Source organism: Setaria viridis, chromosome 6 (assembly GCF_005286985.2).
Source record: "Setaria viridis chromosome 6, Setaria_viridis_v4.0, whole genome shotgun sequence".
In the NCBI taxonomy this organism is placed as follows: domain Eukaryota; kingdom Viridiplantae; phylum Streptophyta; class Magnoliopsida; order Poales; family Poaceae; genus Setaria; species Setaria viridis.
Genome location: NC_048268.2, coordinates 6,907,746 through 6,922,174, shown reverse-complemented (window position 1 = coordinate 6,922,174; position 14,429 = coordinate 6,907,746). Strand labels below are relative to the sequence as shown.

At 43.7% G+C, this 14,429-nt stretch overlaps 1 protein-coding gene across 2 annotated transcripts; it reads left to right on the top strand.

The window, feature by feature from the left end:
• The first annotated feature begins 468 nt into the window (after positions 1-468).
• On the top strand, positions 469-4,436 carry LOC117861088 (uncharacterized). Of its 2 annotated transcripts, none has more exons than XM_034744570.2 (11): positions 469-1,349; positions 1,493-1,675; positions 2,689-2,790; positions 2,867-2,902; positions 3,004-3,099; positions 3,184-3,285; positions 3,402-3,518; positions 3,624-3,656; positions 3,738-3,788; positions 3,919-4,003; positions 4,087-4,436. In XM_034744570.2, exons 1-11 carry the CDS (start codon positions 744-746, stop codon positions 4,113-4,115), a joined length of 1,440 nt encoding a protein of 479 aa, XP_034600461.1. In that variant the 5' UTR covers positions 469-743; the 3' UTR covers positions 4,116-4,436. The 2 variants fall into 2 exon arrangements, with proteins under 2 accessions (XP_034600461.1, XP_034600462.1); XM_034744571.2 differs by having other exon boundaries at positions 471-1,349; positions 3,184-3,273.
• The last annotated feature ends 9,993 nt before the right edge of the window (positions 4,437-14,429 follow it).

Sequence of the window (14,429 nt, the reverse complement as noted above, 5' to 3'; positions counted from 1 at the left end):
GCTGGCTTTTCCGTGTTTCCAAGCTCTCTTCACTGACACACCTTTTCAAATTCTATTCAACGTTCCGTTTCAAATGGTGAAATGCATTTTTATATGCATTCAACATTTGCAAATACATGATTCAACATTTCATCCAAGCTAGTTGGACATTTTAGAAAAACTAGTTCAACATTTTATATATAAAATTTTGAAATATAGTGTAATTAAATTGTTGAAATAGTAAATTTAAATTGTTGAAATTGTTTGTTGAGAAAATTTTGGTGGCACGTAGGAGGCGGAGGTGACGTGCGGGCGGTAGCAGGGCTGGCGGGCGAAGTACTGGGCCAACCGAGAAGGGAAGAGAAGAGAGCCTGGCTGAGGCCCATGAACGCGTCCACCAGGCCCCGATCGCCTCTCCGCGCGTCCGCCAGGCCCATGAACGCGTCGGGACTCCAGAGCCTTCCGAATCCTTCGTCTCATTGCATATTCGCATCTCTTCTCCTCCGAATCCACGTCTCGCATCCATCCGTTCTACCTCACCATCGCCTGAAATAGGAAACCCCACGCGACGGCGACGCGATCCCCTCCGCTGCCTATTCGCCGTCGCCAAGGAGAGTCTCCAACTCCAATCCATCCGTCTCCGCCGAATCGCCGAGTCCCCAACTGCAGGAAAGCCCGAAACCCTAACCTCGACGAGTGATTTGTATTTTGTTAGGGTTTCGATTCTTTTGCTGCTTTGATTTCAACCGTCCTACGGCGCGAAGATGACGAGGCGGCGGCGCTCCAAGAACCGCAAATCTTCTGGACCCGCGGCTCCCGCCGCCTCTTCTCGGTCAGGAGAACCCACCTATCCTCATAGATCTGGAGAAGGTATTGTGCCAGCATCCTTAAGGAAGGCTGAGGTAGAAAGCTGGCTACATGATGATTCCACCAGCAGCAGCAGCCGGTCAGGAGTTGCACAGGAAGAAGCCCCTTTTAATGGGGAGGAAACAAGCTTGCTTCTTAAGATGGACAAGAAGCCGGAATCAACTTGTTCTAGGGCACGTGGCAAGATTGCACATGATGAACATGAAGATGGACAGTCTGACAAAAAACCTTGTTCTGCAGTTGAAGATGAACAGCATTCTGGCAAGATTGGTGTCCATGCCATTGAAGAGCACAAACAAGAACAAGGGAGTGCAAGAGGAGATGTGCAGGCCCTCCTCGACATGGATGATGAAACCATCCAAGAAAAGATTTGGTGTTTCAGCGAACGCCTACACCTAAACTTTGTTGATCCTGAGTTTTGTGATTATGGTCCTGAATACGAGCCAGAGCAGCTCAGGGAGTTGTACGAGCAGTTAGCCTTGTACCGCATCAGAGCTTATGAGGTATCTTTAAAAGTCACATGAATAGAAGACTTAGCAATTTACTCTTTGTGCGTATCTAAACGATGTTGTCTGGTACCTTGTACTCTAGTTTTCTGCATCTACTTTGCATCTGTTTTTAATTACTTTATGATTCTCTTCTGCAGTTAACAGTGGATAGGAAGCTGACTGAACTGGATGATGTGAATCTGAAACTGCATTACCCTCCATCCAAACTTTATAATAACAGTTTTTTCGAGTACTATGAGGACAGCCTTGAATGGTACTTCGATCTTGAGCGCTGCAGGAACGCTCAGTATGATAACTACCAGCGGCTAGTGCTTCGCGCTGTAAGTATGAACACCTGACTCCTCCATGCCACTTAGCTTAATTCTAATTCTCATTCTTGTTATCACTAAGTACATGTTGCTATACCCATCCGCGTTAAATGTTACTTTGATTGGTTTTGAAGCCTTTTGTATTCCTTAATAGCTTAATTCAAGAAAATGTTGGAAGAGTAAGCTTAGCTTAATTATCTGCTACAACCTTCTATAATATGCTGCAAACATTTAGTTTTGTTGAAGCTAATACTATGTTTTTATTTTGAATTTGTTGTTCTGGGCATCAACAAGGTCTGCAACATGTGTGATTAACATTATTGTTTTGTTGTAATTAATGTTCTCAAGCTTATTAAAAATACTAATGACAGTCTGACTATAACTTACTGGACCAGTGAAACAGCAGTAAATTTTGTGTTGAGTTTGTTGCGAGGATCCATCTGCCACTTGCCAACAATCATAATCATCTTGGCAGTCTTTGCTTTTCTTGAAGGAAGCAAAAAAAAACTATTGTATTTTTGCAACTATCCATTGGGGGATGGCCGTGATACATACAACTTTTAGTTAAGAAAACCAATAGGATATAAGTTCCTTGCATTTCACTCCACACCACTTCGACTGTGGATGATTAATCGATAGCAGAAAAGGTGCACATGAAATTCTTATCTTACGTAGGCATGCACTGCTCTTTTTTTATTACATCTAGTGATCTGGTGAGGGAGCTGAGTTTAGCTGTCTTGGTTTTATGGCTATGACTGTTATCTTTTTATAATTATGGACAATGCACTGTCCTTTGGTACTTAAGACCCACACAATAGGATTTTCATATGACTGCATGGTTTTGTCATAGTATCAACAAGTTCTAGCTTGCTGGTTCAAATCATATTAGGCTTCTTTTGGAAATCCACATTTTCAAGTTTGCATTCTGAGACAGTCAGCTAGCGCACATATTTCCGCACTTGAAATATTCTTGTACATAGTAGATGTTACTTTGCTTTTAATAGACAACATATTCTTTTGTGCAGCCTGGATATTTAGATTGGGATTTCTACCACAAAATTATTCACACTTACGAACAAGACCAAGCATATGTACAGTACTTTGAAGAGGTAGCGAACCGGACCAAGGTATGATTGATTCGATCGAAGTGTAAACTACTGGTCACATTATCTTTGGTCTAATAGCCTTCTTTTCATATGACAGTGGGTTGAAGATTATCTGGGAGACAGCACAATTCAGGTAAGCATTCCCAAAAAGCCTTTAGTGCTTAATAAACTGTTGTGCAATGTAAATTGATGTTGTAGTGACACATCGTGCATGGGAACTTTTTTGTTGTTCAGTGGGAAAGAGTTAGAGGTCTGGCTTACATGCAAGCACTGGAGGTTGCAGCAGGCTTTCCCGATGTTTCCCCATTTTTAGTTTCCTACGGTTTCCCGGTAATGCCACCTTGCTTACTTGTTAATTTTGTTGTTGAGAAGTGTTTGATATATTGGAATTTGACATTCTATTCTTTAATGCAGGAGTATATCTGTAGCATTAGGTCTGATTCTTCTTACAAGAGATTAGATGGTCTCTATTTTGAGATTTGGAAGCGGGTTGCTAAAGGAAAAGTTAGTACCTCAGTATGCACAACTAAGGAACCCACATTGCTCTCCATTTCTGTTGGTGTATCACTTTGCATTCTTATACATATGCTTGCTTGCTAAGGGACATATTTCTTGACCTCAATTTCTTTCAGATGAGTTTCGAAGAAGCCTTGTTGGAAATACATAGCAAAGACATGTTTCCCTTGCGCAGTTCTTATATTAAACATGAGCTTGAAAACACTCCAGGCAGATTCCCAATAAAAGATTATGCAAGTTCCTTCTCCTCTTATTAGCATTTCCCTAATTCTTTGGTGTATATTTTTTTTCAATTAGCAGTTCATCTAGATGCTTATTTTGTCTGTTCCTCTTTCCAGTATGATGCCCATGTGGCTGGCATTGACAAAATGGTAAGCTGGTCTGCTTGGGATCCTTGCCCTACTGCTACTGGAAATAAATTCTTTACACTGATGGAACTTCTGTCTTTTCAGGCTGCAGATGATAAAGCTCGGCAGTTGATAAGAGAGGCTGTTGTAAAAATAGTAAGTTAATTGATTTCCGTGGCAAGCAATTGTACTGTAGCTATATATTTTTACTAGTTGATTATGGGTTTTAATGCTGTCTGGAAATTGGCTTTATTTTGCTAAAGTGGAGGCTGAATTTTATCTTCAGGCTTCACCTTTGAAACGAAAGTTCTATTTGGATTATGCCAGGAAAAAGTTGGAAATTGCAAGAGATATTGATTTGATTCCCAAAGGTAAGCAGACTTTCAACAGGCACACACCTTTTAGGTCTCAATAATAAATATGCAGTTTCTGAATTACTATTGTGATTTACTAGGAAGGAGAGGTTCTGAATCACTATGGTAAGAGGAAGGGTCCCTCCACAGGGCAAGGGAGACGATGGTGAAACAAAGGTGGTGGTGTGGCTGTCAGAAAGAAATTGTGGCTTTATTTAGTCTTATGGGTTTTGAGATTGTTTTTATGTAGTATAATAGTTTAATTGTTCTGAGATATCTACTATCCAGCATATCCTTGGCAGCCGATATAATATAACCTACACTGAGATTGATGTATCAGCCAAGGGCGTAGTACTTCAACCCTCAGTTGTTGAAAGTGTTTTCAGATCAACCATTTGTGACTCGATAACAGTTAAACATGCGTTTACGAGCTTATCAAATTTGATTTTAACCTTTGGGTCTTGATTTGGACTATAAATTGTTGTAACATGTACTTCCTCCATCCACAACAAATGTAAGGACTGTTTTAACCCTGTTATACTCCTTCCACAACAAATATAAGCACAGCCGGTGAACATGCTTGAAAGCTTGATTAGCAGCCACGTGATGATTGGTTTCCTAGTATATAGACAAAATTTAAGCCTCGGAATCTCTTATTTGCGGACGGCGTGAGTAATGTTGTTTATCTACGGAGGCTGTGGTTTGAACTTTACTGTAATAACTAAACAGATTTCCTATCTCTACCAAGTACCAAGCTATGTTAGAGCAAGCTCAATAAGCTTTGTCTGATAGACAAGCCATAAACACAAAGCCGAATGAGGATGAGGTCTTGACAGCCGATGAAGCCGAAAGAATATTCTCTGGCGCCCACCTTTGACCAGGGTTGACTGCGGGCAGTCAGCTTCTAGAAGACTCAGCGGGAGTCCGATCCGATGCAGAACCGACTCCATCAAATAAGGAAAAACGTGGAGATTTATTTTTAGTAGATTTTGAAATTATTTTAATAGTTTGTGCCGTAATCAACTAGGACTTTAGCTCTCCTGGCTATAAATATAAGCCTTAGAGCCTTATAACAAACAATGATCAATCAATACAAGCTTTCGACGCACGCCGTCAAAATCTTAGGAGGAGTAAAGTAGAATCGGACGAGTTTCTTCTTGCATGCAGGACTGCATCGGCCTTGATCTCAGGCGAGCTTATAAGTACCTTCACCCTGTCATTACGATCCCTATCAGAACTTTCTAAGTTAAAGTCTTATATTCTGACATTTGGTCGTGTGGCTAGTTATCGAGTTAACTTAGATTGCAAGTAGAATTTTCTAGGCTTTGTCCAATATTCTATTTGTTATCGACGTTGCTCAAGTTATCGTGTTTGCTTATATCTAATTAAGTTGTCTTTTATGGGCTTCCCTAGTCGGTGTAAGTGCTCACACCTATCGAACAACTTAGATCTGATCAGGTTGTCTTTATTGGCTTCTTTAGTCTCTTTTAAGCGTTCACTAGTTATCTGATTGTATCGACTGGTTAAATCTTGCATGCTTTACATGTTTATATATGCTAGGTCCGATAGATCTCTACCCCTGCCCCTCGTATTGCTACCCGATGGATCCTTAACGTCATAACGCTGCGATGGATAGCCGATGCACCGGCTAGATCTTATCCATCTTTCCTGGTAGCGCGATGGTGTCATTGAGCCGATGGTGATGCATCCGAGGCCTTGCTACCACAAATTAGTCTATTTAATTAATGGGTTGAAGTTAATACCCTCTCTCAGTCGTCATGCGTTGGTTATCCAATTGACTTCTCATGGCATTAATTAGATCTATTAACTGAATCAGTTTGTAAGTGGTAGGCAGGAGGTTCTTACTAGTCATATTCTAGGCTTCTAGATTAACAGATTAAGGTTAATGTCCTCTCAGCCGTTTTGTCTTGGTGATCCAATCTACTTCTCATGGCATTAATTAGATCTGTCGGTTTATTTTGCCATGCATATGGTTAGTAAGAACTACTCTTTATGGCTGTTGTTTTATATTGATTCTATCTTAGTCCGTCGGCTCATATAGCCGATGGCATATGCCATTATTGCTATTATTTATTTACACAACATGATTACATTGAATATCTATTTTTGGTGTTTATTCAAAGAATACCTACCCATGAGTTTGAAAGGTTTCACTGACCGGCTTAGGAATTTAACCTTTACCTTGTTAATTTTCAGGTCAAATTGACTAGCATGCCTTGCATCTTTGCGAGCCGATTTGGAGCCTGTATTGGAGTTAAACAGATCTTCCAAGTCCTTCGTGTTGTTCAACGCTGAAGCCTGAAGCCTAGATTCTGCGCCAACACCTACAAACCATCTATTCAATAAGCTTGTCTCATCGCACATTTCAATATTAATTTTTAAATTTGAATGGAACCCACCTCGTCGCTATCAACGTCATTACCCATCCATAGGTGGTGGTGGTGGGATGGGAGCATGTGGTGGTGGCGCGCCCCATAGTTTTAGGGGACGTTTGGTTCCCTTTGCTTATTTTTAGCATGTGTCACATCTTTGTATACTCCCTAGCCATCTTTGTATACTCGCTGACGCGACTGTGTATGCTAGAATGGCTGTACGCCTCGGACGGGTCGTCTGGGTTGAAATCGATATCGGTCGTCGCCTTGCCCTCTTTGGAGAGGACCCATGCCTTGAGCTGGGAGCAAGGTCGGCCATCATGTGACGCCAACTGCGGCAAAAAATACAAAATGATTAGGAATTATGTAGAATTGAACGTTAGAATAAAGAATTGAAGTTGCGTACCCATTTTTCTGTATATTCATCAAGGCTTAGGCTGCCTTGATGGTGTGGTGCAGTCGGCATCTGCAAATGCCGCTTCCGGCAAGCAAGGTGGTTCTCCAACCACCCGGGCTCCAACCACACGTCGACCATCTTCTCCTAGCACTGGATATGCGCACGACACCACCACGGAGGCACCTACATCATCAAGCGTGTGACATATGAAAAAGAAATTGAGCCTAATTAATCTTAAATAGTAAGTATCAACGTTCTTTACTTACCCTCATGAATTGGTCCTTGGTCAGGTTCATTGTTCTTGCCTCCTCTTTTCTAACCTTCATCCATCTGTATTGAGCGTGGAATTCGATGATGGCCTGGATGCACGCCTCGTAATGCATGTCCTTCACGAGCTTCTTGGCGGCTACATCACAGACGGCCTTCGCCTTGGCCTCGAATCCCTCTTGGCATCTATAGAAATCCTGCATATAGACGCGTGTACAGTTATTATTTCAAGAATGTCGAACGTAGGTGATGTATTGAGCAATTTAGTGCGAGGAGTACTTACCCACAGCTCGGCCTTGACCCGCTCTGCTATGTTGGGGAATCTCCTCTGTTGACAATCAGGGACGTCGGGGGCGGCGACGTAGTGGTCCCACGTGTAGGCCGGCTGCTGCTGTCCGACATACACCACCAAGCCAGGGAAGTGAACCCTGCACAAAAGACCAAGGATCCCGTTGGCCTTACGGTTGTGGTCACCCCCACTGAGCTTAATCCAACTCCTGCACAAGCCATTAATATAAATTATTAGTTTTTGTAACTTTCAACATAAGAACATTATTAAGAATATTTAAAGTTACTTACTTGGTCCCAACCGGTTTAATCAGCGGGCGTAAATGCTCAAGTATCGGACGCTTCGGGAGGGATGAGGGACCTCGCAACCATACCTTGGACTGAGCATCCCCTGCCTCCCCGTCCCCCTCCTGCTCCTGCTGCTCCTCCTCCTCCGCCTCCTCCTGCTCATCGTCCCCAGAGGCGTGTGCGGAAGGTAGCTCCACCTCCTCCTCCTCCACCACCTTAGGTTCAGGCGACGGGGGCCTCGCCGCTTTACCCTTTCCTCGAGGCCTCTGGACCACCTCCTCCTCCTCCTCAACCCTACGTCGAGGCCTGCCTCGACGCGTCCCTCGACCGCTCCCTGAACGTGACCCTGACCCTGAACCAGTCCCTGACGCGGCCAGTCTCTCGCAAATCGACGTGAGCTTCCTCATACCGCCCACCATTGCTCAATGACCTGCAATTAAAAAGAGTAAACCAGTCAGCATAGATAAACAAAACATAATTACAAGGATATGCAAATTATAAATAAATTATAACTAAATTAGTACGACTCATACATGTATTAGAAATAATCATCATGATCGGGATTAGCTGGATCATAAGTATCATCATCACTATCACGCGTGTCGATATAGTCAAGCCCGTGCTCCGAAGGAGAAATGTCGTCATCACTATCGTTAGCTAATTGTAATCATTGAAGTAATTCTAAGTCCTTCACATTCTGAACCTCGTCTCCACCATCCTCTGCAACAACCCTTTCGTTGTCTACTTCCATTCCGATCGCTTCGGTTAAATCTATCACAAAACTCCCTTCAAGCCCATCTTCTTGGAATAACTCTCCTTCGTACGTGTTGGGGTCTATATTGTAATCTTCATTGTTTGGTATAGGTAGTTTACCGTGTGGCGATACCTTGTACACAACATCCCAACCCTTAAGACAGCTGTCGGTTTGGCACCGGTATGACAAATAATAAACTTGTGTGGCCTGTTGAGCCACAATATAGACATCGTCTCCTGGTAACATGGATGACTGTCGAATTTCGACTAGCCCAAGATTAGGGGGGCGTATCACGATAGATGGATCAAACCAATGGCATTTGAATATAACTGGATTAAGAGGTTTGCACCCATGAAAAGTTAGTTCGTATATTTCTTCAATTCTTCCGTAGTACTCGACCCCATCAGAGCCTGGCGTGAAAACTCCGGTATTTGTGGTTCTTCGATTGGGCCGACTCTGCTCGTGCCTTGTTGTGTGAAAACGATATCCGTTGACGTCATAACCGGCAAACGACCTGACCCTATAGTCACAGCCATCGGCAACCTGTCTCAACTCGATATTCATAGACGCATCGGTTCGGCCCTGCAAGTTCAAACAGGGTGGTTCGTTATATTAATTGTATGTACGAGAATGTCCAAAGAAATTGGATTGTACCTTCTGTTTGAACCAAGAAATGAAATCGGGCATTCCATTTCCCGCACCCTCTTTGAGAAGAGTCTCAGCTTCGTGCGGGTATAGTTGCCTTGATTTACGCCAGAATTGACGATGAAATTGCCTGTAGCAACGAGAAATATACGTTTAGGCAAGAGAATGGTGACTACATTGAAACAAGTTTGTTGAGAACTTACATCATGTACGACTCCACCTCAGATAGGTTGGTCAACACATACAGCATGATAGAGCGCCACTCTTCATGGTTCAAGGTCTTGCGGGTCGCACCACTTGCACTTCCGAGTTGCCCTCGGAAAATGCTAAGGCTCAATTCATCTTCGCTAGCATTGTAACGAGGAGGTGGATTATGCACGCTAGGAAGGTTGTTAGCGTAGTATTTTGATGTGAAGTTTGACACCTCCTCCAGAATGTATGCCTCTGCAATGGATTCTTCAATTTTGCACTTATTCTTACATTTAGTTCGAAGAACCTTTTGACATCTCTCAATTGAATAGCACCAACGACCCTGCACAGGCCCCCCCATTCGTGCTTCATACGGAAGGTGTAGAATCATATGCTGCATTAGATTAAAGAAGCCTGGTGGAAAGATCTTCTCCAACTTACAGAGCAACAAGGGCGCCATTATTTCCATTTCTGCAACCACGGTACGAGATAACTCCTTCACACAAAGCCGGCGGAAGAAATTGCTCAACTCTGCTAGCACCTGCCACACATGCTTAGGGACATAGCCTCGAACCATCACCGGAAGTAGGCGCTCAAGCCATATATGGTAATCATGACTCTTGAACCCGTTGATTCGCATAGTTGCTAAATTCACTTCCCTCTTCAAGTTTGCTGCATAGCCATCAGGGAACATTAACGTTTGGAACCATTCTAGGACCTCCCTCCTTTGAGCCCTCGTCAGAACGAAATCGGCCTTAGGCTTCCTCCACGACTTGCCGGCTCTGGGAGGCGCCATGTCTAGCTTTGGTCTATTGCATAACCTTGCTTGATCCACTCTAGCCTTAACGTTATCATTTGTCTTGTCAGGAATGTCCATAATTGTACCAAAAATCACCTCGGCGATGTTCTTTTCAGTGTGCATAACATCAATGTTATGTGGGAGAAAAAGATCACAAAATAGGGGAGGTTCCACAAGCACGACTTCTGCGTCCAAGCATGTTGCTCGCTATATCCCAAAAAACCACCTTCTTCATTATTGACCTCGAGAGCGTCTAACTAAGCACGAACTGCGGCCCATGTCATCATCGGCGGTGTGGGGTCTGTAACTACGACATATTTAGTAAAGTTCTTGATGTCTCGTCTGAATGGATGGTCAGGAGGGAGGAATTGTCAATGTTTGTTGAACGAAGAATATTTGCCACCTTTCGACAACCAAATGAACTTCAAAGATGCTTTACATACTGGGCATGGGAACTTCCCATGAACACACCATCCGTAGAAAATCCCATATGCCGTCAAGTCATGCAGGGAGTACTGGTACCAAACATGCATCTTGAAGTTTGTCTTTGTGGATCGGTCATATGTCCATACCCCTTCCTCCCAAGCACGGAGCAAATCATCAATTAGAGGCTCCATGTACACACTCATATTATTCCCCGGATGCTCTGGAATTATCAACGACAAGAATATATTATGTCGTTGAAAGAGGACGCCAGGGGGAAGATTCAGGGGGATAACGAAAATGGGCCAACAGGTGTACGGGGCGGCCGCCATTCCATAAGGATTGAACCCATCTGTTGCCAACGCAACGCGTACGTTACGGGCCTCTAGAGCTTTTGCAGGATAAATCGCATCAAAGCTTTTCCAGGCTTCAGCATCGGATGGGTGTACCAGCTTCTCAGGATTATATCGACGGCCGTTTTTGCGTTATGTCATCTGTTTCGCGGATTCTTCAGTCATGAAAAGCCGTTGGATCCTCGGTATGAAAGGAAGATACCGTAGAACCTTCACAGGAATTGCGAGCTGCTTTTTCTGACCGTCACCACAGTCTACCTCCAGAAACATAGACGATTCGCACTTCACACAGTATTTTGCTTCCGCATACTCTTTCCTAAATAAGATGCATCCCTTCGGGCAAGCATGTATATGCTCGTATGGTATCTTAAGTGCACGAAGGAGTTTCTGTGCCTCATACATGCTCTTTGGCAAGATGTGACCAACCGGGAGCAGGCTTACAAAAACTGTCAACATAATATCAAACGCGTCTCGACTCAAACTAAACTGAGACTTCACAGCCATTAGGCGTGCAATGGCATCTAGTTGAGAAACCTTGGTATGGCCATGAAGGGGTTGCTGTGCCGCAGACAACATTTCGTAATAAGCCTTAGCGGTAGCCTCTGGCTCCTCCTCCCTACGTGCTTTTTCGAAGTGTGCTTCATGATAGTCATTTAACATGTCTCCCACCCCGGCATCATCATCAAATTCCTCGATGCGTTGTCTCAAGACCTCCTCTCTCCCATGGTCAGATTCATCATGATAGATCCACCTGGTGTAGTCTGATGTAAATCCGTTCTTTACCAGATGTTTGCCCATGTCTAGCTTGGTTTGCCGACGCATGTTTCCACATTTTCTACATGGACACCAAGTCGATCGAGCTCCTTTGACACTTGCAAACGCCCATTCCAAGAAAGCATCCATCTTGTCAATCCATTCATTGGTCAACGTATTCTGACTAGTGTGACCCGTGTACATCCACTGACGATCCTCCATCCTCTAGCATATAAGCGAGTAATACAAAATTCACATTGCATATACACGTTCCTATATTATCTATTAGGTAAAGATAGGTCCTAATCCCACCCGAGGATGTGTAGGTGGGTTTAGTATCCATGGGCTACTCCGACCTGAGATAAAATTTCGGCAGCACCTCCCCGCTGTTCTCCAAATACACGTCCTTGATAGGAGATTGTGTATCTGGAGAACAACAGGAAGGTGCTGCCGAAACTCTATCTCGGACCGGAAAAGACCATGGATACTAAACCCACCTACACATCCTCGGGCTGTCCAAAAAATGTGGACAATTCAAAACAGATACGGTTATAGATATGCAAAGATCTGCATATTTCCAACCGTATCTCTTTCGAACAGGAGACGCCTAACTAGGTTACGTGATATACGAACATCAAACGGAAAGAGATGTGTAAGATGCCTCACCTTGCTATCCTGCAAAGTGACGAGTCGAGGACGGTCCTTGTGAGCCTCTCCTGCAAGAAAAGAAACATAGCACTGTTTAAGTCACAATTTTGGCAGCAACTCCCCTGCACGGGGAGGTTTCCAAAACCTGCAACAAATTAAACAGCACGATAGCCGACAACCACATTCTCACCAAAGAGACCGCACGATGGCCAACAACCACAATCTCACCAAAGAGATGGCACGATGGCCGACAAATACATCCACACCAAAGAATTTTCACAAGCAAATAGACATCCTAGTTTTCTAATTTATGAAAAAAATCCTACCACCTCTCTAGACATCCTACCACACCTCTATTCTTTTCAACATTTTCTAATTTCTAATTTTATTCTTCTCTAATTTCTATTTTCTAATTTTCTAATTTCATGCCTCTAATTTCTAAAAAAAATCCTACCACATCCTACCACCTCTCTATTCTTTTCAATATTTTCTAATTTCTAATTTCATACCTACTCTAATTTATAATTTGTAGCGGCATAGAAACTTAACGGAGGGGCGACGGCCACGGACAGGGGAGCGGGGGCGGCCGGGGGCCGGCCGGGGACGGCCGGGGCTAACGCGGGGCCCGGCGCGGTGGCCGGCCGGGGGCGGCGCGGGGCGGGCCGCCGGCAGCGCGGGGGCGGCGCGTCGGGCGGCGGGGGCCGGCGCGGCGGCGTGAGCGGCGCGGGGCGGCGGCGCGGGCGGGCGGCGCGTGCGGTGCGTGTGCGTGTGCCTGTGCATGTGCGGGTGTGTGTGCGCGTGCGGGACTTAGGGCCGGCTTAATGTTCCGTCTTTGCTGAGTGCCCTTGATCTAGCACTCGGCAAAGGTATTTTTTAATTTTTTTTCGGAGTTTTCAACCTTTACCGAGTGCTAGATCAGGGGCACTCAGCAAAGGATTTTTTCCCCCGGATTTTGGACTGACGCTGACACATGGACCCGCAGCGAGCTTTGCCAAGTGTCCGAGGGATGACACTCGGCAAACATATTCTTTGCCGAGTGCCTCATTGTGACACTCGGCAAATAAGTACTTATATTGCATGTGCAAAGTAGTTTTAGTAATTAAAAGTATGTAAACTTTGCAAAAATCTAGTCAAAGTCACTAAACATTGCGTATTTCATTTTTTAAGTAATATTATTCCATTATTTCATGGATTTATAGCTCATATTGAATTTATATCTATTAAATTCATATACTTGCAATTAATAAATAAAAATTATCAAACGAATCCGAAAAATTACCAAAATTTGACATGAACCAATCTATGTTCTCTATGGCCTATAAAAATAAATTTGAACTCAATGACAAATTCAAGTATCGATTCGACTCAAAATCTTACCGGATCCTTCCAACTTCTACGAATCCTCTCTGGAGATGCTTCGAATTCTAAGCATCATATGTCAAAATTTGTGCGAAATCTTCTCAATTTTTTACCACAGCCTCTGCATATGAAATCATAGCATCTTGGAAAATCTCGTGATTTTCAAACTTCGTTTGTATTTTTGAGAATTAAAAAATCATTCGGCCACACGTTCGTAGTCGTGTTTCCTTAACAAAATGTTCGAAATTTCTTTTCATTTTCCGGATGAGACCTCAATTTGGACTCACTAACATGAATATGATTTTTCCACTCATATTATTCCATTATTCCAATCACCTGCAGTTCAAATTTGACTTAAATCAACAAATTACTCTAAATGAAATTAATTCATTAAATATAGCAAACAGGTCAATAAATAGTCCACCTTCTACCATGCAGTGCCAAATATCATACATGGGGAGTATAAAAAGTTTGGAGGCTGGAGGAGGGAAAAAATGTTTCAGTTTTGCCGAGTGTGTCAAAAAACACTCGGCAAACATCAATGTTTGCCGAGTGTCCCGTCAAAACACTCAGCAAACATTGATGTTTGCCAAGTGTGGCACCTAACACTCGGCACACCTTGAGCTTTGCCGAGTGTCAACGGGGGACACTTGACAAACAGCTAACGTCCGTCACCTCCCCTACCGGACGCCGCACGTGCTGCTCACGTGCTTAAGGATTTGCCGAGTGTATTTTATTTACCGAGTGTCCCCCGTGAGTTTGCCGAGTGTTTTTTTTTGCACTCGGCAAACCTTATTTTCGCCGAGTGTAATATTTTTGCTGAGTGTTGTTAGGGATACACTCGGCAAACACGGCCTTCGCCGAGTGCCCGCAATAATACACTCGGCG

Bases quoted from the DNA above. Each gene is read 5' to 3' on its own strand.
- LOC117861088 (XM_034744570.2), top strand. From the start codon at position 744: ATGACGAGGCGGCGGCGCTCCAAGAACCGCAAATCTTCTGGACCCGCG. The intron at 1,350-1,492 runs GTATCTTTAAAA...TCTCTTCTGCAG, and splicing joins ACCGCATCAGAGCTTATGAG to TTAACAGTGGATAGGAAGCT. The intron at 2,903-3,003 runs GTAAGCATTCCC...TTTGTTGTTCAG, and splicing joins TGGGAGACAGCACAATTCAG to TGGGAAAGAGTTAGAGGTCT.